Source organism: Bos mutus, chromosome 22 (genome assembly GCF_027580195.1).
Source record: "Bos mutus isolate GX-2022 chromosome 22, NWIPB_WYAK_1.1, whole genome shotgun sequence".
Classification (NCBI taxonomy): domain Eukaryota; kingdom Metazoa; phylum Chordata; class Mammalia; order Artiodactyla; family Bovidae; genus Bos; species Bos mutus.
This window is the reverse complement of record NC_091638.1, coordinates 45,600,367-45,623,033: the sequence shown is the minus strand read 5'-3', so window position 1 is coordinate 45,623,033 and position 22,667 is coordinate 45,600,367. Positions and strand designations below refer to the sequence as shown.

The following is a 22,667-nucleotide window of genomic DNA, read 5'->3' as shown; positions in this document are numbered from 1 at the left end:
CAATCTGAATTGCATATGCCTAAAGAGTAGATTAAACCTTTTAAGTAAGCAGAGAAGTAATTATAGTAACTAAATACCCTTAATTTCTCTTAAGCTTGAAGTATCAATAAAGGCTGAAGAAGAATTAAAAAAAAAAAAACCAAAATTCCACCAACTTGGGTGGAACGAACTTCTGTAGCATGCGATAATTGACATTGGTTATTTCACAAAGGCTCAAACATACTGTGATCTTCTGGATTTGTCAGGTTCTATTTTACTCTCAGCGTAAAAGAGGATGTGCCCACCATGGAACGATTATACATTTGCACGGAATGATTATACATTTGCAATCAAATAAGTTTCAAAGCAAAGAGAGTAAACTTTCAATTCAGTAAAATGCTTGTAGAAAGCAAGTTTTGTTTAACTTAAAATTGTGCTCAACTGTGGATAAATGGGAACTTATTTGGTCTGAATTCTTGTTGAAAACATTTCCAGAATGGTTCAGGCCATTTTCCTCACTTAGTGAAGAGGTGGATGGGCAGGGCAATTGAATCTATACAGACAGAAGTATATCTGCCATCACAAGGTCGTGTTTTGAACAAGAATTCTCACTGTTCACTGCAAGGATAGAAACAAAGTGTAGAAAACTCAGTGGTTCATATCCTGGTCTCACACGTAATTTGGGAGCTGTGTCTTTTAACAAATCCCTGACAAAACCAGGTTTTCCCATGATTGTCTTCTGTGTTTTGAAAATCAGGAACAGGAAAAACAATAACTTGAAGCATCTTCTCACAATATGTATCCATATTGCTTAAGCTGTTGTAATATCAGGTTGAATTATATGAAAATGCCCACTGCTGGCCATTTTGGGTCTAGAAAAACAGCAACTTCATACAGTTTGACCTAATCTTGCCAACAAGGCTATGGTGATTTTATCTGCTCAAGAATTTGGATCTATGGTCTTTGAAATGAGTTTTCATATGATTTCTCTTATATTTTTGTGAATTTTATTTTGTATATTTAAAAATATTATTCTGACAAAGGGAGTTCACCAGACTACAGCCCAAAGAATTAACAATGTCCCACTGATTTGAGTCAATCAAGTGATTTGCACACAGTCTGAATTGGACAACTCAGTATGAATTTGCACTGACAGTTTGGCTAGTAATATTCTGGCCCCACATAAGTTCAACTGATCATCTTACCTGGGTCTCCTTCTCATGTAAAATTTACCTGCATCTATTTACCACTACACAGTCTAGTAATTGCTCCTGGCAATGAACCTCCCTTTTCCCTACCTAATTGGAGAAATATGGATTTTTACATTCATTCAATTTTCTCTCAGTTCCTGGAGAAAAGAAAAGTTTATGTCCTTTTTTATGCTAATAAAGAAGGAAAGTATAGCAGGGGACCCCTCAAGCATCCACAAATGGGTCTCAGAGGGTCTAGCAATTCCTTGCAGTTCAATGCAGAATGGTGTGGGTATGTGTGTAAGTATATTCTCTGGATGGAGGTCCTAGCTTTCATTATAAGGTTCCTGATTCCCAAAGTCTCTGCTGCAGGAAAACTCAGAGAGATGCCAAAGTCACACACAAAAAAATAGGCTGTTTTCCTCAAAATGCAGCCTACAGTCCCTGCTGACTGCTTCTGAATGGCTGTAAAATCATTCCCTGTGCTGAGCAGTTTATTTCATTTTGCATTTAAAACCAACAGTATGTAGACATCCAGTTTGTTTCAAATCCAAAGATGTTTTAAATTTTGAAAAAGAAGAAGGAAGGAGGAAAGAAAGCCACTGCCACCAAAATCTATAACTATTTTCCTAACGGTGAAGTGTGGTCTAATGCAAATTACTTTTAGCAAATTAAATATATTAAAAAGTGGTAATTAATTATGATTGAAGCAGACAGGAGTTGTAGCTCGAAAATACACACTGCCAATATCACTACCGTGCCTCGTTCACCATAGGAATAAAAAGGAGCTCCCAGATGTCGAGGGTTATTAAAAGCCAGATGTTGAGATCGACGTCTTGTATGCTGGTGAATAAAGTAAAGAAATATGACAGTCCAATATAAACTTTGCTAACGTTTAACATGGCAGAAATGGGGATAAATTCCTTCAGTGTGCTCAGAATATTATGCATATCTTTCAAGTTCCTAGTTTCTGAAGTTAAAAGTATTTAAAAGAAAATAGAAAGGGAAGTGGTGGCCATTTCTGGTCTCTCTAATCTTCAAAGCTTAAACATGAATTGACCCTAATCACCAAGTGATCTGGGTCAGAGTGAGTGTCTGCTTGGGGAATAAAAAAACAAAAATGCAGGAGCTAATCAGAGACGGAGCCCCAGATATTTCCAAACGTTCGCAGCTGTCTGACTCCTGCACCGCCTGCATCTTTGTATGCAAATATTAATTTGTTCGGCAACCTTACTGCCCAGAAATGTAAATCTGGGGACCAAAAAAATAAAAACCAGATAAATGTCACTTGATCCCTAACTTCATGCCAAGTTATTTGGAAATTCTTGAAGTTTTAAAATGCATCTATCAGGCCTGAGAGAGTCAGTTTCCCTCCCTTGTTTTTCTGTTTTCAGATCGACTTCGCAGCGGGCTTTCTGGAGGCTGCCTGGCGTTTGCTCCCTTGTGTGTTGTCCCTGTGAGTGATTGCTATGCCAGGAGTTGCCAAAATATCTGGATGAGAAAAAAGCCTCTAGTCCATCCGTCATCCGTCTGCTTTTGTCCACAGCATCTGGGGACGGAACATCCAAGGTGGGCTGAAGCCCAGAGCACAGTGACCACAAAGCCCGTTTTAAAGAGGGAGGAGGCTTAACTATCCAATAAACTCAGGATGTATCTATTGCTCCAGAGATGATATGAAGACTTGACGGAAATCCTTAGTTCCAGATGCTAGGCTCTAATGGGGTTCTCTAAATACTGAGATAAAACAAAATCCCTCACCGGATGGGCTGCTCAAGGGGCTATGTTGATGACAAGATCTAAGAGCAAAGTGACTGAGTCATCACTGACAAGATGGGAGACTTGTTGTGGGGACATTTATTAGCCCAGACATGGAGGTCTGGGAAGGAACTCTGTGATATGACCTGATAAACAGACCAGTGTAAACCTTTAATTGGTCTCTATTTTGAGGTATTTGGTATAGCCAGCAGGCAAGCCTCAGCCCATCACAGGGCTGGTTGTGTGTGTGTGTGTGTGTGTGTGTGTGTATGTATGTTTTAAAAACCCTGCAATTTTCTTTCAGTTGATAGCTGGCTTTTTTCTTGAAATCGAAGGGCTAGGTTCCTAATGAGGACCTTACTGTCACACTCATCCTAACTGAAGATGAGAATGAAATTACGGAAGCATCACTTTTAAATCAGCCTACTGCCTCTGTAAGAACTCAGCCACTTGTCTCTGCCAGGAAGTTCAAAATGGCCTCCCAGTGGGACAAGCAGGGTGACCCTCCTGGTTACTGACAGGGTGTGGCGTGGGCAGTCACCAGATCCACCCCTACTCCTCCTAGAAGTTCATGGCTCCTCTGATACTTTCTGCAAACTTCAAGCACCAGCATTCCGCAAGTCACAGAAGCAAGACCACAGTGTTGGGTATATGATGTGTCCTGTGCCCGGGTTTGAGCAAAGCAGCAACTCTCAGCATTTCCAAACTGCAGGCTTGGCCAGAACTAGGGAAATAGAGTGTATACAAAGGAAAGCAAGGGGTGTGAGCCTGGAGATAAGGGCATCAAGCCTTATCAGGGCACTAACGTGTTTTCTTTCTGGGTCAAGTCCAAACCTTTCCTCTGGAAACCTCACATTCGTGTCTGTCACCTCTCCTGCCTCCTAGAATGCATAGCCCATAAGTTGATGTCTCTGTTTATGTGATGAGGTCAGGAATGGCTGCAAACTCTTAGATAATTTGATTTGTCATAGCCTGTGGTACCCATTTGCAGACAAGTTCTCCCAAAGAATAGCCAAGTCCTTACTAGATTCAGATACCTGTTCTGTGCTGTGTTTCTAGATGCTAATTAATTTCTGACCTGGGCTAGAAATGAGCCAGCAGGAATTAGCACCAGCTCCAGGTTAGAAAGAATGGGACGGCTCTTAGCTTTCTTCACTAAGAATCGCTAGGACACAGGGCTGGGGAGGGTCTTTGTGCGGACAGGGGAAGGCAGGCTCAGGGACAAAGATGAGGTAGGTCACTGAAGTACACTTGGCCAGGAGCTGCGGCTGCTGCTGCTGCTGCTGCTAAGTCGCTTCAGTCGTGTCCGACTCTGTGAGTCGTGTCCGACCCCAGAGACGGCAGCCCACCAGGCTCCCCCGTCCCTGGGATTCTCCAGGCAAGAATACTGGAGTGGGTTGCCATTTCCTTCTCCAATGCATGAAAGTGAAAAGTCAAAGTGAAGTCGCTCAGTCGTGTCCGACTCTTAGCGTCCTCATGGACTACAGCCTACCAGGCTCCTCCATCCATGGGATTTTCCAGGCAAGAGTACTGGAGTGGGGGTGCCATCGCCTTCTCCAGGAGCTGTGGAGTGGGGGTCAAATTCCAGTCCATCTGACCACAAAGATTCACCCTCCTGACATGTGAACTTTGAAGCCACAGAAAGAAGCCCTCATTTTGGCCCCAGAAACACCTGAGGGTCCTGCTCAGCTCAGCTCCGAAGTCCTTAGGACTCCGTGTTGCCCCTTTCCAAGCTGTTGAAGGTCCTGGTTGGGACTGGATGGTACAACTTAGGTGGGGTTTCTCTGGCTCTTCGAAGAAAGACAACCTCACATGCATATGGCAGATGTCCTTTATACAGCTTATCAGCAGCACCCCGCCAAGTTTCAAGGTCCCTGAGGGAAAAGGAAGCACCCCCATACCCTTCACACTCTGTCACAGTACCTGTGGGAATTTAACATGCATTTTCAAACCAGAAAGCCTATAAGGACTGGCCCCTGCTTTTCTGAATGATTTGACTCCTCTAATAGAGAAGGCAGCCTGGATTTCAGAGTTCCTTAGGGGCTGCCAAGATTGTGTTTACTTGTTTCTCCCCAGAATGGTTCCGTCCCCCTTCTCATGGCACTAGCTGCACTTGTGATTTATTCTTCTAACCTGACTTGGTGAAAGCTGAACAGCCCTGGCTAAGGGGAAACATGATGGGCAATCTCCATGTTTTAAAAGATACAGGGGGGTGTTTCTCAAGGGAGAGGCAGAGACTGCAAGCAAGCCTGTGCAGCCTGGTTGGTTCTCAGCAAGTCTACCACACTGGGACCCCTGAGGCAGGGGGCCATCTAAATCCTCTTTGGTAAGCCATGGAGAACATTTGAGAAGCTTGTGGGGCATTCTCCTTCACTTCTAATGCAGCATCTTTAGGCACTTTCTCATTTTTTTCCAACTATCATTATAGGGTGACATGAAAACTAGCTTTCTGTTTCCTTCGAGCAAAAGTTAATTCTGACAAACCAATCTAGTGCATGGTGCCAGCTCTCTCAGCTGAAAGATACAAGATACCCAGATGAAGATAACAATGCTGGAAGGTTGTACACTGGCCAAGAATATATTTTCAGAGCCCAAAGTCAACATCTGCTAAAAGCTGAGCCATTGCCAGATAGCCATAAAAAAGGGGTGGGGTGGAGACAGGCTTTATTTTCACTCCCTCATCCATCAGTCATTAACGCTTGGCTTTGTTAAACAGAGTGAAAATTGTGTTTTTTAGCAGGATTCTGACTCTGCTTTTTCCTGGCTAGTGGGCAACCAAATCCCCTAGCCCCTTGACTTTTCATGTCCTCAAGTGCCTCAGAAAGAAAAAAGAATCGGAAGGCCCTGATACTTCACAGGGCTGCTCTGTGAATTAAACTGGAGAACGTAAGTTAACCTGACTTGTAGACCTTAAACATGTATACAAACATAACTGGGCACACCGCCCTTGGTGGTGGCATTTCATAGGCTGTCACTATTACAACAATGTATTTGATATTGTGCTAAGACCAAAGGCAAAAGGGTGTATGTAAAAAAGGATCAGACAGTGTGTTAAACCATCCTTAGTTATTTTAACATCTCTGGGCTATTCAAAGCTATGGTTTACACCTGTCATTAAAATACAGATGCTGAAACAATTTTTCAAATGCTATTGTTCCACAAATACAGTAGTTTGCAGAATCTGGCTAGTGGGCAACCAAATTCCCTTGCCCCTCGACACTGTGTGTGCATGTACGTTTAAAGAATGTTTTCAATTCTCTTTTCTGTGGTTCCTTATCTTCTGAGTGCTGCAAGTGCCTGGGGCATGGAAGTCCAACATGACCCTTATTACATCAGTTCAAGAAAAAAAAGAAAGGCAATGGTGTTTAGCAAGAGAAAATGGATTTCCCTGCTTCCAGACCTTTCAAAGTTGGCCACCCCCTTTCAATGGGGGAGCTAAAGAGCTGCCTCTTAGACAAATGTGACCGGATTAAAGCAGCAAGTTGAAAAGGAATCAACCCTTCCGCAATGCCAAGATGAGTTACATCTACAAGCTGGGGAGAGTAGACTGTGTCTGAAAAACCCCCGTTGACTCAAAAGATGCTGCAACAAATCTCTTAATGAAACCCTAATACTGCACACAAGGTTTAAAACTAAGAGGAATCAGTGAAAGGGGAGAAAAACAACTTTATCCAAAATAGAGTAAGACTGAAATCTTCAATAGGCTCAAATTACCTTTAAGGAAAAACCCTTTTCTAAGAGGAGGATCCTGATGCATTAAGCAGCTCTGTCTTTTTCCCCAGACATGAAGACCCTACCTGGCAGGGTTTATCAAATCGTGCCCTTGCGTGCTTACATGTAAGGAGTTAATACCACACCCAGATTAAAGAGCCTTGGCAATAACTTGCTCATCCGCACAGCCAGCTTTCCTAAGGCTGTGTCACCCCTCCCCCCTTCCTCTCCTGCAACTGAAATGCTTGGGTGAGCACATAACAGCTAGTAGAGGAAGGAGCAGTTAAATACCTCCCACAGCAGTGCAGACATTTGTCCTCATTTCTTTCCTACCTGTGGCCTCACAGAGAGCCATGACAGGGTCATTCCAGAGCTTCTGCTCTTAAAAGCAAACAAACAAATAAACTACCACCTTTATTTCCCAATGGTGAGAAATCACATATTCCTTCTGGCTTGTGTTTTAGTAGCTTTGGGGATTTGGGGTATTCTTTGAGGGGTTAAAAAAATTATATCTAGCTACCTTTCTACTTCATTTACTTGAAGAAAAAAAATCTGTTGAGTTTTAAACATAGCATCTTCCAATCCACTTGCGATAAAAGGAGTATCTGAAAAGGGGCAAGTAAGCACAAGAAAACAAAATTGTAACAATGTGTGGTGAAGGATGTTAACTAAATTATTCTGGTAATCATTTCACAATATATCCATATACCAAACCATATGTTGTATATCTAAAATTGATACAATGGTAAAGGTCAATTATATTTTCACTTGTGAAAATTAACTGTTTACAAAAAGAAAAGAGGCAAGTGGATCATAAGATATAGTTCAAAATGCATTCCAGGATTTCTCTGACTCCGATGTGGAGAGGACTGGCCCAAGAGTAGGAACAGTTGAAATCTTTGGACCCTTCTCCCATTCAATAAACATCAGCCCAACAAGATGTTTCTTCATGGGTTTTGAATTTGAAGGCTTCATCCCTACTTGAAGCCAATACCCAAAGCCTTCTTCCAAGAAGCGGGCCATGAAATTAGATTTGCAATGCAAAGAACCTCTATCGTCTCTTGTTTAGTCAAGCTTCAGACATACTAACTTGGATAGGAAACTGATATTAAAATCCTATGACATGTAACCTTTCTTATTAGGTTACCATCATGGGGAACAAATTTCTTTTTGGTTATCCTGAAACTATACTTTAGCAAATTCTGATATGTAGGAGTTAATTTTTCTTCTATGTTGGAAACAAGAAAATGTATTTACACACACACGCACATATATGTATATATAATGAACATTCAAACACACACACAGGGGAAGTTAGGGAGAGAAATTTCTAGTTAAACATGATCTTGAGAAATTCTTCCACATGTGGAAAAGTCCTCAGTTCGTCTGACATATAGCTATACATACATATATACACACAGGACACTATGTATACATTTATCCCACATTCATTTAACCTCAAAACATAAAATAAATTCCTTTTTTTTCCCTCCCTAAGCAAAAGCTAGGAATAACAACTCTATACACAGAATCCATCTTCTGGGGGCAATGGAGCAAGTTAAACCCCTCGTCTGTTTGTTAGAATTCAAAGGGCTGCACTTTGGCTAATCTGTTGGTGAAAGTGCAAGGAAAGCAGGGCATCAATCACAGAAGCCCGTCCGGCATTTCACAGAGAGGGCGAGTGGGGAATCCAGAGGCCTGGAGTCGGGTCTCTGAGAAGTAACAGGGCCCGGGGAGGGGCTGCTGTGACTGCTTCCTTCTCTGGGTGGACAGTGAGACTCTACAAAGCCCTGTTGCCCAGACATAAAATCAAAGCCCTGGGGAGGTGGAAGAAGAGGAGAAAAGCAGCAGGGGTGGGGATGGTTACAAGACACATCCGGGACCAAGAAACTCATGCGGCTTGGAAATGTTATTACCTCTCTCCAGTCACATCTCAGTAAGGACCTGCTGGCTGGAATTTCCCCTCCTATGGGAATGCTCTGCAGGACACAGACTAATTCAGTCTGGAAGCTTGGGTGTGTGCAGTACGGACAGAGGTGCGAGGGTGAGAGAGCAAGAAGCTTGTTTTCGTTTTTGGATCTAACTCTACCTTATAGCTCTTTTGCCTGTAAGAAGAGGGTAGAGAGGACATGTTTCAAGACCAGAAATGTCAAAACCAAGGTAGCGAGTGCTGCAGCCTCTCTGAAGCAGAGCATAGATGCAGTCGGCATGGGTGGGATCACTGGGATAATTTTGTGGTATCTTAAAATATAATCTGTATATCGACCCCAAGACCACTAATTTGAAAACAAAGCCATGTCTATGTCTGGGTTCTCTAGTGAACAAGGTATTTGGCAGCTTATGGGAAAATAACATGTGTCTCAAGCATAATCAATGGGAATTTTCAGCAGAAAATGGAAGTGGACATTCAGCGCTCTGAAATGTGTCCAGTGGTACAAACCCATGTTTCAGCTGAGAGCCAACACATGCTGGGACCACAGAGTAAACAGGAGCAGCAGAGAAGGGGCCCAAAGCCACTATTTACATCTGCAGGTAGGTTCTGGAAACTGCCAAGTGGAGTCAGTAACATTTAGGATTCGGGCAATCAATTTTCTAGGAATAGATTAGGAGAGTGGACACCCTGAAGTGGAAGACGTACAATAGCTAACCCAGCTTCTGTCACAATGAGGTCACTATCTGAAAGCCCTCCAAGAGCCCTGGCTGGTCCGATGGCAGCCTCGAGCCAAGGGAAGCACCCTCTCCTCTGCTCTGGGAGCTTGACTGGTCCCGGGCCTTGTGTGTACACAGGCTCACGGGTGAGCGAGCAAAGGAATGTGGATCCTGGTGATTCACCGCCCAGGGCCCGCTATAACCCAGAGCGATTCCTCTCCCTCTCTGTGCCAGGCTCTCTACTCCTTGAGAGCCTCACTCTGGTGCCTCGAGGGCAGTGGGAGAGCTGTAAGAAGCCACATTTTCACTGGCACAGTGACAGCAGGTATGGAGAAAAGTAAAGGGCAGGGGGGATGGGGGAAAATGAACTGAATATCACAAACAGAAGAACGGGAATAATGTTGATGAAAGCTGGGGCAAATGGAAAGAGAACCGATGGGATGAAATTCTAATTCAAATTTGAAAACTAAACCAAAATGAGATAAAATTTACTACAACTGGACAGGAAACTGAAAATACACATTTGCATTTAGAGGAAGTTGATACTGTAATTAAACCATATTTAGTACACATGGTTGCATAAATAGATCCATACTGACATCCAAGGAGGTTTGCTCCAGGTACAGCATTCAGAGATACAGACCTTTCTCTGGGGCCTATTGATTTGCAGGTATGTGATTCTGAATAGATATCAGCCTCCCTGAGCTCCAGTGTCCTTATCTATGTAATGGGGATACTCCCATCTGCCCTTCTTATTTCCCAGAGGTACTATAGGAAGAACTCATTCAACAGACATTTATCGAGTGCCTACTATGAGCCAGACAGGTACAACTATGCTTTGGAATATGTAACAGAGAGTATGAATACGACATAAAATTCAATCAAAAATTCCCATAATAAATCTAATAAGTATTATGCCTCCATGCTCCTGGACTCTGTAGCCATCCTTTACAAGTAAGATTTCTATAAGCAAAATGTGAAATTTAAACTCTAATTGGGAATCTGAAAGTCTTCAAGGTAGTCAAAATTCCTTGGCCTTTCTAACTCCTGTGAGTGAGTGAGCATTTATATTCAAAGAAAGAGCCAGAGAGAGGAGAGACAAGTTCTGGGCTTTGAAAGTGACCACATATTCTGGGGTTCCAACACAAAAAAAGTGTTTAGGTTTTTGCCAGTTAGGTCCCCACAAATTAGAATCAGAGTGCCAGATGCTTTAAGAATTGGAGGTACATTTTGCACCAAAAAGAAGTAAGATCCAGGTCTTTAAAGACCCAACATTCAACCCAAGCACAGTAGTGGGAGTTCTAGAAGCCAAGGGCAACCTGAACGAGTCTGGTGTTTTGAGTCATCTGAAGTGTGGTGCTCACTCTGATGCCATGCTTTTCTTATCCATGGGGTTGGTCCATACCTGGGAGGCACTGGAAGGACTATATGGAAGGACTATATCATGAACTATGACTATAAAAGCTACACAATGCCTGGGAAAATGAGTAAAAAATCTTGGCATCCTGGATAAGGCAAGGAAAAATGCTACTTAAAAATAACAGATAGTGATGATGGCAGGTCCAGAGGGCATGTGGGAGAAGTTGAGTTTCCACTTAGCTTTTCTAAAATTGGTCTTGGTAACTTTACTAAAAATAAAATCACTAATGTGTCTCCAGCAGGTACAACTAAGTCTTTGGTCTTAATTATTTCTCAGAGCTCACCAGCAGCCTATATCATGGGAAATATTTACTTGTCTGCTTGTGTGCCCACTTCTTGGTTTGAAAGGTTTCCTAACGCATTACTGGGACTTCTCTGAATGTTGTACTTGAACATATTCAATGACTATGGTCATTCTCGGGGGTCACAGGGCACAAACTATTAACTGCTCCTTTCTTGGATGGGGGTCTATAGTTTGTTGGACTGATACACCCCACTGAATTCTCTTACATATTCTCCATATTTCCTTCCCCTTATCACATGCATTTTCAATCCCTGAAGAGATGTGCATGTATGATTATTCTCACTTTCTTGGGTCCTCATTTTTATGATGGTTCCCTTAACTGCAATCAATTGATTTTTTGGTGGTATAACTCATTCTCAGATGCCATTGTCTTGAAATAAAAAAGAATCCTAAGAGGTGAACACTCTCATTTTCTGCTATGTAAACCATAAGGAAAATTTGCCTCAAAAGTCTATCTTTTGATGTACAACACCAATGGGCACTGGATCAGCCATGTTTTAAGATGGGTAGTCTTTTTCTACAAATGATACTCTGAGGACAGTATTCCTCAGAGCACAGATGCTACTTGAAAAGAAGAAGAAAAAAGATTCCATGATCAAGTAAGTCTGGGAAATTCTGGGTTAAATAAAACTGGAGAACTTGCTTTCTTATATGACTTTATGGATCCTTTGATCTCTTAATTGCACCAAGACTCTCCAAGATTATGTTATAATATGCAGCACTTTCCCCAAATTCTTTGCCCACTGATTCTCTGTTTCAAACCTTCCTCATGGGACTAATGTTCCAAAAGTTACTTTGGGAAAGGCTAGTCTAGACTTATAACCCTTGGATTCAGTTTCTCCCAAGGAGAAAGCAAAATCATAGTAAAAGAGAGAGGGTCAGGGAAGAAGTGGGAAAAGAATCTAACTCTGCAAGTACCTGGCAATACTTAAATTGAGTTTCCTAAGGAAAAATTAGTTTCTCTGGGAAAGTAGCAAAGTGGCTGATTTTTTTTTTTTTTTTCTCTTCTTCTTCATTTTCATGTGCTCTGACCTCTTAGCTCAAAAGTTAATGTCAACACTTTGGAGCTCCTCTTCTATAAGGTATAGGTGGTCAACGCTCATGGCCACAGGAAAGTTAGGGCTAAAACATTCATGGGAAGGGAATCAGGAATCCCTCAAAGAGAATTTTCCCCTTTAAGTCGGGTTCATTTAATAGGGGCATATCATGAACGCTTAGTTCAAATCTCATCCAAATCAATCCATTATTCAGCCTCTAATGTTGTCACATACTCATATAAAGCTGTCACTATCTTCTAAGAAGTAGCTCCACTCCATACATGTTAGTATATATGCTTACACGATTATGTGTTGCTTTTGTAATCAACTGGGAAAGACTTCCCAGCCTTCCAATGACTGTCACAGACTGGGATGTAGATTTATAATGATGCACAAATTGATACATAAGTTGGTGAATATGAATCTCCATATCCCACACAGGGGGAAGCATCATTGTCCAAGCGCAGGAATACCTGGTCAGAAAGGTTAACCAGCCCAGGGAGGTCTTGCCAGCTCCATCTCTGGAGTCAACCTCCTCCTACGAGGGCTCCCAACTTGAGTCTCCTCCTCTGACTGAAAAAATACACCAAGGAAGTATTACAGCCTTGCTGACTCCAATTTAAAGTCACAAAAGCTATCCTTCTGATGAATGATATTTCACTTTCACAGTGAACCCCACTGTAGTTCCTAAGTCACGGGCCCCCTAATTAAGTTAAAACTACCTGTTATCTGTCTTGTTCTGACATTATCCTGAACAGAAATGAATGAGACATCAGATTTTTAATCGAAACCAGACATAAACTCCTTGAATATAAGGCTATTATCCATTATTCCCTTACCCAGGCCCAGTAAAGTGGCCATCATGGGATAGGTGCTCCAAGCCTCAGTTGAATGAGCAAAGGACTCCCAGCTCTTGAGGGCCTCCTCCTCTCAGTGGATTTTTCCTCTGAGGAAGAGGGTGACACTCTCTGCCTTTATGTTAATGGGTTGCTTACAGTACTTACTGAGATGGAGAATGTGAAAGTGGAAGGTCATCACCACCTTCCTAATAATTGGCAACGTACAAGAGGTCCTGACCACGTATGTTAGCCAGACATTTCTCAAGGAATGCTAACTCTTCTGTGGAGGGCACCACACCTGAGCAATGATCTCTGTCTTATAACAACTGCTAGTGTCTGTCAACCAACAGAAGTCAACCAAACAGGCAAGTACTCTAGTTTAATGATTAAAGATCTCTAGAAAAGTATCTGGAGGCTATCTTTTATAAAAAATAAAAATATAGCATCACAAGGCAGATAAATTTGAACCAATGCTGTATTTCTAGCATGACACATTAGCATATGTGTCTCAGTGATGTAACAAGACTGTTATCTCAGCAGGTGCTTGTGTGACCCACTCCCCCAGTTTGGGTCCAAATCCTTTTTTCTATCGCTATAGTGTTCTCTGTTCCTGTTTCTATGGGGGAAAGTCCAGGGTGGTCTCTAGTACCAATAAAATCTTACACTCATTTCCCAAGGCAGAAGGTCAAGGAGCAAAGAGCAGGGATCAAGAATGAGAATGAATTAGCAGGATGCCAGGTACACTGGGGTAGGTGAATGTGGGAAAGTGGTGATGGTTGTGAGGGATGATAACTGACTAAATAAAACCAAATTAAACCAAAACCAGACATTCAGGAGAATGACATAAAATCAATCTCACTTTCCACTTTGCTGATTTCCAAACTGAGAACCCTTTTTGAGAGTTAATGACATAAACTGGTGCCTTTCTATACTTAGCTTCAAAAACTAAGATGTCCTGTGTGAACATCCTTTCCAGGGTTGAGGTCTCTGAGGGCAAATGTTTCCCAGGACAATGACAGGGCCAAGCTGAGGGTGAAGATCGCTCTGATTGGAGCTACCTTACTGCACAGCTCCAGGGGGTCTGTCTTTTTTTTTTTTTTTTTATATTCACAACTAAGCTTTATTACTTTATTAGAGCTAAATAAGCATATCAAGGGTGAAGGCGTCAAAAGGAAGAAGCAAGGCCCACTCTTGGGCTGGAGAAAAATCTAGAACCTTGTTGGTGAGGGGATTTTGGACCAAAGGAATCAAGTATGATGGGACTGTGCTTACTGTCCAGAGGGTGCAGTACGGAGGACTCACTGCTCCTGGGTGCCCCAGGAGATGTAGTCTGGTCGAGTGGCTGCGTGGTACTCATCAATCAGCTCCTGTACAACCTCCCTGGACCTGTCCAGCTCGTCAAAGTTATCCTTAAAGATGTCCTCCTTCCGGATTGATTGGAGGTTTCCCAAGACAGCTCCACGGGGTATGTCTTATGTTGTGAACTATATAAATAGCGCCCTCTGGAATTGTACCACTTGCTAGTAAAATTCTTGGAGACTTGGAATCTTAACTTCTCCTATGGGATGCTAACAACATGAGGTAAAAAGGAAACAGAGTTATCTGAAAAAATTTTAGGAGTTCAGCAAGTACCCCTTCCTTTTATAAATAGTGAAACCCTTCCTCACACAGGTAATTCAAATAATCTCGCTCCTCACTATTTAGAAATATATAACAAAGGCATTTAGATGATTCCATTCCATTACCTATGACCCCACCTCTCTTGAAATTTATTGTATAAGTTACACTACTTTTTAAAAAGGTCACAGTATGATAAAAGAGGAAACACTATTAACATTGACTATGATATCCTGCTAATTTGCGTTTAATTTCATAATATCCATAAAATTTACCTTCAAGAATTTTAATGCTAAACATGTAAACAGTTTTTGCATCTGGTGGGTGAAGGTGAATATCACTGAAAACTGCAGGAGAACTGTGTTTTTGTCAAGCCATCTCTTCACTTCTTTACTTAGGTAAGCGAGAAAACAGAGTCCAAATCAAATAAACCAGATGCCTTGACTTCACTGGCTAAAATGCAAGCAAAACTGATCTCTTTTCATGTAGTTTTACCCCACTTTTAATTTGCATCACTAAGGGATTTTCTAGGACAGTGCTCAGCAAACTCACGGCCTCTCTGATTGCCAAGCTCATGGAAACAAAGTGCTTTCTCTTAAAACTCTGAAAACAACATTCTAAAGTAACCCACCATTAGATACTGTGCCAGCAATAGACTACATATCTATGAAAAAGAAAGGAGAGGAGGAAAGAAAATGCATAACATAAACAAGAACAGACAAAACCTTAAAGAGGAAGGAGAAAGGAAAACATTTAGATTCCCTGAGTGATGGAAATAAATACCAAAGCTATTAGTTTCAGTTCAAAGAACGTATCACTTTATGCTGTTTATTATTTCTTGAGGATTATTTATTTTATCTTAAAATATCCAAAGGGTAAAAGGGGTCTTAGAGGTAAGCAGCAATGAAACTGACCTGGTCAGGAGAGGGCCTGTGGTTGGAATGCTGCGACCTCCCAGGAGACCGGTGGTGGTGGTGGTGGTGGTGGTGATGGTAGTGATGGTGGTCCTCATCATAGTTGTCCGCCATCAGCTTCATCCTGTTTTGGGTCTGCACAGAACACAAACAAGGGAAGATTCCATCAGGAGCTGGAAGACCAGCAAAAGAGGGGTCAGGGCATAATTACAACACCTGTAGGGCTCCCATTATTCTTTTTTTAGGAACAGAGATTTTCACTTTTAGTTCAATGGAAACTTAATAAAGAAAGCACCATTCCATTAGCCTTGGTGACAGAGGTTCTGTCACATCACTGAATCCGCTGTGTTGTCGGACAGACATTCACAGACATAAGTGTACTTCCCCCACGTGATTTAAAAGCCAATAAATGGACACATGCTAAAGTGCTTTGTGTTATCAAGCGATCACACAGATCCATAGTAAGCTTGCAATAACATACCGCCAACCATCACGTCTTACGCTCTAGAGCAAGCAAGAGAACGAAGCCCTGAATGAAAAGATGGGAAAGACCTGGAAGGAGACAGAGAGCTACAGACAACAGTCGTCCTGCAAGACAAGGCAGAGAAGCCCACCAAAAGGCTGCCAACCGCAAAAATATTGATGGGGCTGGTTTGTTGCTAGGATGACTTCTAGGGCAATGGCTCTCTATGGACTTTTAACTAATGTCGTTCTTTAGGGAAATTAAGGCAAAGAAAGCAAAGCTGATGGAGAAGAGTTAACCACTCTAATTTTACTCCTTGCTATGTTTGTCACACGAGGCAACTAAGTGTCAGAGTTAAACTCCAAGGGCTACAGAACTATATGGTTTTATTATGCAAGGCAAGAAAGAGACCAATGATCAATTGAGCTAACAAAGGTCACAGAATCCACAAAACTGCCTGAAGTCCACTTAGAAAGGCAGATAAAAATATCCAGCTCAGAAAGCTGGGAAATGCAGAGACTCCAAGTGTGGGCTTGGAGATAAGGCCATCTGGGTTCAACCACCTCTTCACTGGGTACATGGGCTTTTGAGAATTAACTATTTCTATGCCCCAATTTCCTCAACTTTCAAATGGGAGTAGTAGAACCCCTTCCCTGGGGTTGTTGTGAGGACAAAGTATTGTGAAGAGAATGAATTTCAAGTCAGTCCAGAATCTGGTACATAATGGGCTTGAAATAAAAGTCATGCTACTATTACTATTGTCATTGTTTACTGGAAGACACTTCTCCTTCTTAATACATGTTGTTTCCTCTGTTTGTGACAGCTGCCCCAGCCACCTTTCCCTGCCTCTAGTTTCTGTGTCAGGCTAATGCACAGCCTTTTCCTGACCCCGCCCTTGAGACCAGGTGACATGTACCTCCTGCTTACCACACCTCTCTGACCACGGATTCGTCCGTCCATTTGTCAGTAAACTTGAGGCTGCTTCTTTCATCAGTCTCTCTCTAGCGTCTAACACAGGGCCAAGTAGATACAGATAACATTATACATGTTGCTGTAACAAGTGACTCAAAGAAAGAAGAGGCCATAATTTTGAGGGCCACTGTCATTCTGGAGGTGAGCAACCCAATTGTCTTCAGCCAGGGAAGGTCATTAAGAATTGAGGACATCTCGTGAGTTGCCATAACAACCCCACTGGTGGCTCATGACAATGAGCCATCAACACTTTAAGAGAGCTGAAAGTCAGAGTTTGGCAGGGCATTCAGACAGTTGGAATTTTAGTATGTAACATAAACAATACTCGGATAACAATTCTGGACCTAGCAGTCTATTCTTGTAGTGTTCTTCATGTATGACCTAATTTATCCTCAAAACTTTCCTGGGGGAATTATTACTATCCTCATTTATAGCTGGAAAATCAAGGCATAGATTTTCTTTCTTGACATAGAACATGGAGATAATCTGGACCTTCCAATTCTCAATCTTGAAGCCTTTCTCTTTGCCATGTTGCTAGCAAAAAAAGGCAAACAGCTGAACAGGTAGAAATAGCTTTCTCACAAATGCTTTGGTTCTGTTAAGTTTTGGAAACTGACTTCACATTCCAGTTCTGTAGGACAGAGGATGTCTCATGATTTACTCACTCCAGTGTTTTAAATGTGTACAATATTTGAAAGGCCCCAGAGTAGACATTTAAAAAAAAAAATGCAAGTATATGGATAAAGACAATAAAAATAGAGGGAAAGAGCCACCTAAAAAAAAAAAAAAAAAAAAATCCCAGGCAACCTCTGGCAGCTGATAGCATTTCCAGCCTTCATGTGTCCACTTAAAGTGTCAGAAGACCCAACGGACACGTTATATGTTGTGAGAAAGAGCAGCCAGTGGAGCTGTTGCCAACCAAATGCTGAGACTCCCCTACCGGCCTGTACTCGTGCATGAGATTGTGAAATGTCGTGTTCACACCTAAAATTCCAGTATCGTCAGGAGCCTGCAGTTTTGAACTCACGATCTAATAAATCTGGAATTGTTTCTTCTAAAAGAATTCCGAAAGTCTGAAGGGAGTTATAAGATCTGCTATGGTCAAGAAGAAAGGGACTCACCCAAGAATGAGTGATGAAGCCTAAATGAACAAATAATAACCCTGCTATTGTAAACATCATAATGTCCTTATCCTTTGGGGAAGCTCCTGTGATTTTATGAGATTATTTTCTTACCAGTGACAAGCTTAAAGCTCCCTACCTTTGAACTGTATCCCATAAAAGAATGTACAAGCTAAACAAGATGCTATATGCGGTCCTAAATGTGTCTGCTGAAATGAGGTGTTGGAGAACAGGCATGTCATGGGATAAAGACTGTAAATGAATGATGTCATCTTTCCAATTTGGTGCTGAAATATAAATAAACCACGTTGTTCATGTGAATAGCAGATCTGGGGGAAATGTACACACAGCAATTGTGAGCGGAAGAGGCTTCTTTTGATTAGTCTGGGCTGGAAGAGAAGAGTGTGAAATGGAGATGAAAAATGACAGTTTAGCCTGATACTTTAGACCATTTTTATTTATCTAGCTTGTAGCATATCCCCTAAACTGTGACCGATTGCTTACATGCTGGTTTCTAGTTTTCCCTTCCATAAAAACGTTTGACTGATCCTTCTCACTTAATTATCAAATTGGAAATGGAGCTCTTAATGTTTTTTCAATCCACACTACCTATCCTTATCTCCACCCAATTATATTGGTTTCCTAACATGCCAAGAATGGTCTATAAGGATAGGAAGCTATGAATAAACACTCCCTAAAGGGGGATGGAAGAAAAATTGCAGAAAAATTTTAAGGATTGGAACAAGGATTACACTTGCTCAAATAATTTCAAACATGTTCATCAGTTGATTCCATGTGTAATGGTTCATATCCCTGTAGCCATCAGATATACAAGGTGCCCACCACAAAGCCTTAAACAGCACATCTTCTGGACAATCAAAAGTGAAATTCCAGGAAAGCTAATACAGAGTTGGAGCGAGATAGCTTTCCATAGCACTGCTCTTGGGAACTAATGGCCTCATTTAGTAATTCACGAAAGCCCGTTTTTATTTCCTTTTCAGAGTTTACCAAACTGCTGACCTGACACGTTCACCTTTGGCTGTGTTATATTTGTTTTATTATATTATGTCATGACTGCTGAGACAAATCTAATCAGATTTCATTTTCTACTTCCTCTTTCTTCCAGACGCCACCTTATTTCTCTGGGGCAATAGGTTCCTAACAGCTTTCCTGCTGCACTCTTGCCTCCAGTCGAACACGATGTTTAGTCAGAGTGACATCAGACCTCTTACTACCTGGCTTCAGCTTCCCAGAGACTCCACACTGTCCCCAGGAAAGAGCCCCATCTCCTGCAGAGCTTAGGAAGCTCTTGTTAGGTAACTGCTGTTCGCCTCCCAGCACCTTCCCCTCCCCTGCCCAGGGACATGCTATCCTCTGCTCCTGTCATGCCTTTTATGACATGCTCCTCTTCTTCTACCTTGGTTATAACCATTAGTTCTAGTCTTAGCTTCGACATTATCACCTCCAGAACCACCTTCCTTAAGTCCACCTTGGAAGGGATTACTGCCTTCCCCAGAATTCTACTACTTCCATCACAGCACTTATCTCTATGAATGGTAAATAACTGCATTCTTTCTTGGCTTTCTCCGCCACTAGGTTGAAATTCTCTTCAGGGAAAGTGCTAGGTGCGAATTACCCTTGGATTCACCACCTAGCACAGTCTGATATATAAAAAGTAAATGTATGTTGAATAAATGTGTAAGTGTATGAAGGAATGAATGGAAAGGATACTGGCTATTTGGAAAAGATAAAAAGAAAAAATACAGAATTAGCATCTATGATGAATCAGTTGAGTATGTAACTCTCATGTGATGGTTTAACTTTCCCCATCATGCCTTTGTTTTTGGTTGTTGTTGTTCTTGGACATGAGAGAGCAGGATAAATGTACAGTTCTGGAACTGTTACAAAAGTCAAGTTGTTCTTGTTTGAGAAATATTCTGTTCTTGAATAAAATGGACCTACTGAAATACTTCATGTCTTTGGGTAGTTACATCATTAAGAATAAAGAGAGTGGGGGTGTCATGAGGTTCATTTCCTTACTATATTCTAGCCTTTGGAAGAGCAGGAATCTTTAGAATACTTTCATTAGCACCAAAAGTCAACCATGGAAAACTGAAACTGTATCTATTAACTAAAATCCTTGATGAACACCATCTGTGAAAAGGTGCCATAGACTCCACTGCTCTTGACATTTCTGAAGAGTTTATCCAAGGAGCTCTTGAAACAAAATGAAAATCCTTGATTGACTAGTAATAGACTCAATAGCTTAATAGCAATATGTAGCTATAAAAGTATAATATTAAAACTGCCTTTAAAAATATTTTAGCAAGGTGGCAATAATGAACTATGCTTTGATCAGTCATCTGGATCAACTTAACAATAAAACCTTCATGAATATGGTTTAAATAAGAAAAAAAAAATATAACAAATTTGTTGCTATGGGATATGGAGATAATACCATACTAGCAATTACACTTTCTCCTCTCAGGTTTTCTTTTCTGCCTCTTTCCTGCCAGGGAAATTCGAAATAGTCCAGAACTCTTCTTTCAGCCTTCTTTCTGTGAAATCAGAGCAAGGTCAATAGTTCCTGTCTCTGAGTTAAAGATGAAGAAACTTTAACTGAGCAACAACTGAGCAGTAAGAAGGGAAGGGATTTCCAGAACACCCACAGGCCCACACAGCAGTGAATCATAAGTGAGTGGGGTCTGGGTTCCAATGCTTGGGTTACTCTTGCAGGACAGAATGAAGCAGGGGGATGAAGAAGCTATTAGGGGAGTATTCAGCATCAGGGAACCTTATGGGAGTAAGTGAGAATCATTGATGGAATGCCTTCTACAGTGGAAGCTGCACAGAAATTCATTCAACACTCATCAAACTCCTGCAACCACAAGACTGGAACAATTACATGTCAGGCTAAGTGTCTGAGTAGAACACATTCATTGAATCCTCTGAGATAGCTATTCTTATGAGCCGTCTTTTACAGACAAGGAAACCAAGCCCATGATTGCTTAGCTAGTGCGTACAGAAACAGGACTTAAACCCAGGTTTCTGACTCGAGTCCTATAGTTGTTTATGAATGGAAAGGTCCCAGGCCAGATGCATGCAACAAAGCAAAAATAAATATATGGGGAATTACAGGATGGACTGTAACACAGTATAAGAAGAAAAACAAGGAGAAAGGCTTGGTTTACTTGAGTGTCTGGAGGCAGGAAAAATCCATTTTAGCTAAGGGCTGGATATCAGATAAGGCTGCATAGGTCAGATGACCTCTGAGCTAAGATGTGAGAGTTGGTGTGGACACAGCTATAAGGAAAAGTGAACTGGGGAGATTCTCACCCGGAATGACAAACTCACCCTCTAATCATCATGAGAGGAAATACAGGCCAATGAGGGGAACTGAAACTCAAAACATGGTATGTACATAAACATGACCAATTAAAAAGGAGGGAGGAGGGTTCAGGATGGGGAACATGTGTATACCTGTGGTGGATTCATGTTGATATATGGCAAAATCAATACAATATTGTAAAGTTAAAAAATAAAATAAAATTTAAAAATAAAAGAACTCAAATTAAATAATAAACATACTAAAAATAAATAAATTAAAAAAACCATGATGTCTGTGTATGTGTTGTTTTCTTCATTCCTTTACTGGATGTGAGGAGAGCAGGAAAAATATTTGAGTTGGTAATTCGCTATCTTATTTCTCAGAAGAACTTACCAACTTGGGGTTTTGGAAGGAATTTTAGAAGAGCCATAGCCATATGCTCACACACATCAAATCATGCCATCTTTGGGAAACTGGGCCAGGGTCTGGACATCCATGTATTTATAAATACCTACACAAACTACTGCTGCAGCATCAGTCCTGCCTTGAAAACTGGTCTGATCTCCTCCTGCTTGTTTAGCTCATCAGTCCTGCCATCCATCTGTAGCCAAACAGGACACTGATGAGACTCTTCCTCCCAGCCTTGCTGAAGCTGCTTCCCTCAGCTCTTATTTATAGACAGAAAATTAGTAGTCACCATGGACAGTTTGGCTGCTATTTTTGTACCTAGTCATTGAGTGCCCTTATTTTACTTCATTTGTAATTGTTATAGGGAAGTGGGTGCCCCTCCCCTATCCTCTCGTCCCGCCCCGGAGATCACTCGCAGACTGGATGGTCAGTCCTGGACGTGCTGCTGTCATCCCGCCTCAAGCCCCTGCACTTCTCCTTGCCTGAGGTCTTCCCCTGGTCACCCGTGTAGGTATGGTCAGGGAACAGGGCAGACAAAAGTTCATGCCCTTACGAAAAAAAACCCAGTCTATGAGGGAGTGAGGTGACTGATAAATAACCAGCGTTCTAGTCCCTTAGTGGAGGCAAGACAGGAAAGAATGCCTTTCGCATGAATGAAACTCCACATGAACAGATGCGAGTCTACTGTTCATATTTCTTGTTGTACTTTTTTTGGGTAGTTTTTCTTTTCCTTTTTTCTTCTAAAAGCAAGGGAGGGAGATTATTCTAATCAACTGTGTCCTGCTGTCACTTTAGGAACCTGAGGAATTCCCCAAAGGGTTCTGGACAGATAGTACAGCTGAGACCATCATCACCTCTGTTCTGCTACCAGCCAGTGCAGACCACGGGGCCAGAGAAAGAGCTCTATGTACTTCGCTAACAATATAAAGATCCTTAATAGTAGCAGAAAGAAGACTGGCAC

The 22,667-nt window shown here is 41.7% G+C and overlaps 1 protein-coding gene across 3 annotated transcripts in view; it reads right to left on the bottom strand.

Moving 5' to 3' along the window:
- Positions 1–22,667, bottom strand: part of ERC2 (ELKS/RAB6-interacting/CAST family member 2) — a 996,367-nt gene that overhangs the window by 183,468 nt on the left and 790,232 nt on the right. For all 3 annotated transcript variants that reach the window (XM_070360622.1, XM_070360624.1, XM_070360623.1), the window contains exon 15: positions 15,415–15,549. In XM_070360622.1, the coding sequence (XP_070216723.1) occupies positions 15,415–15,549 (135 nt within the window). The remainder of the gene's footprint in view (positions 1–15,414; positions 15,550–22,667) is intronic.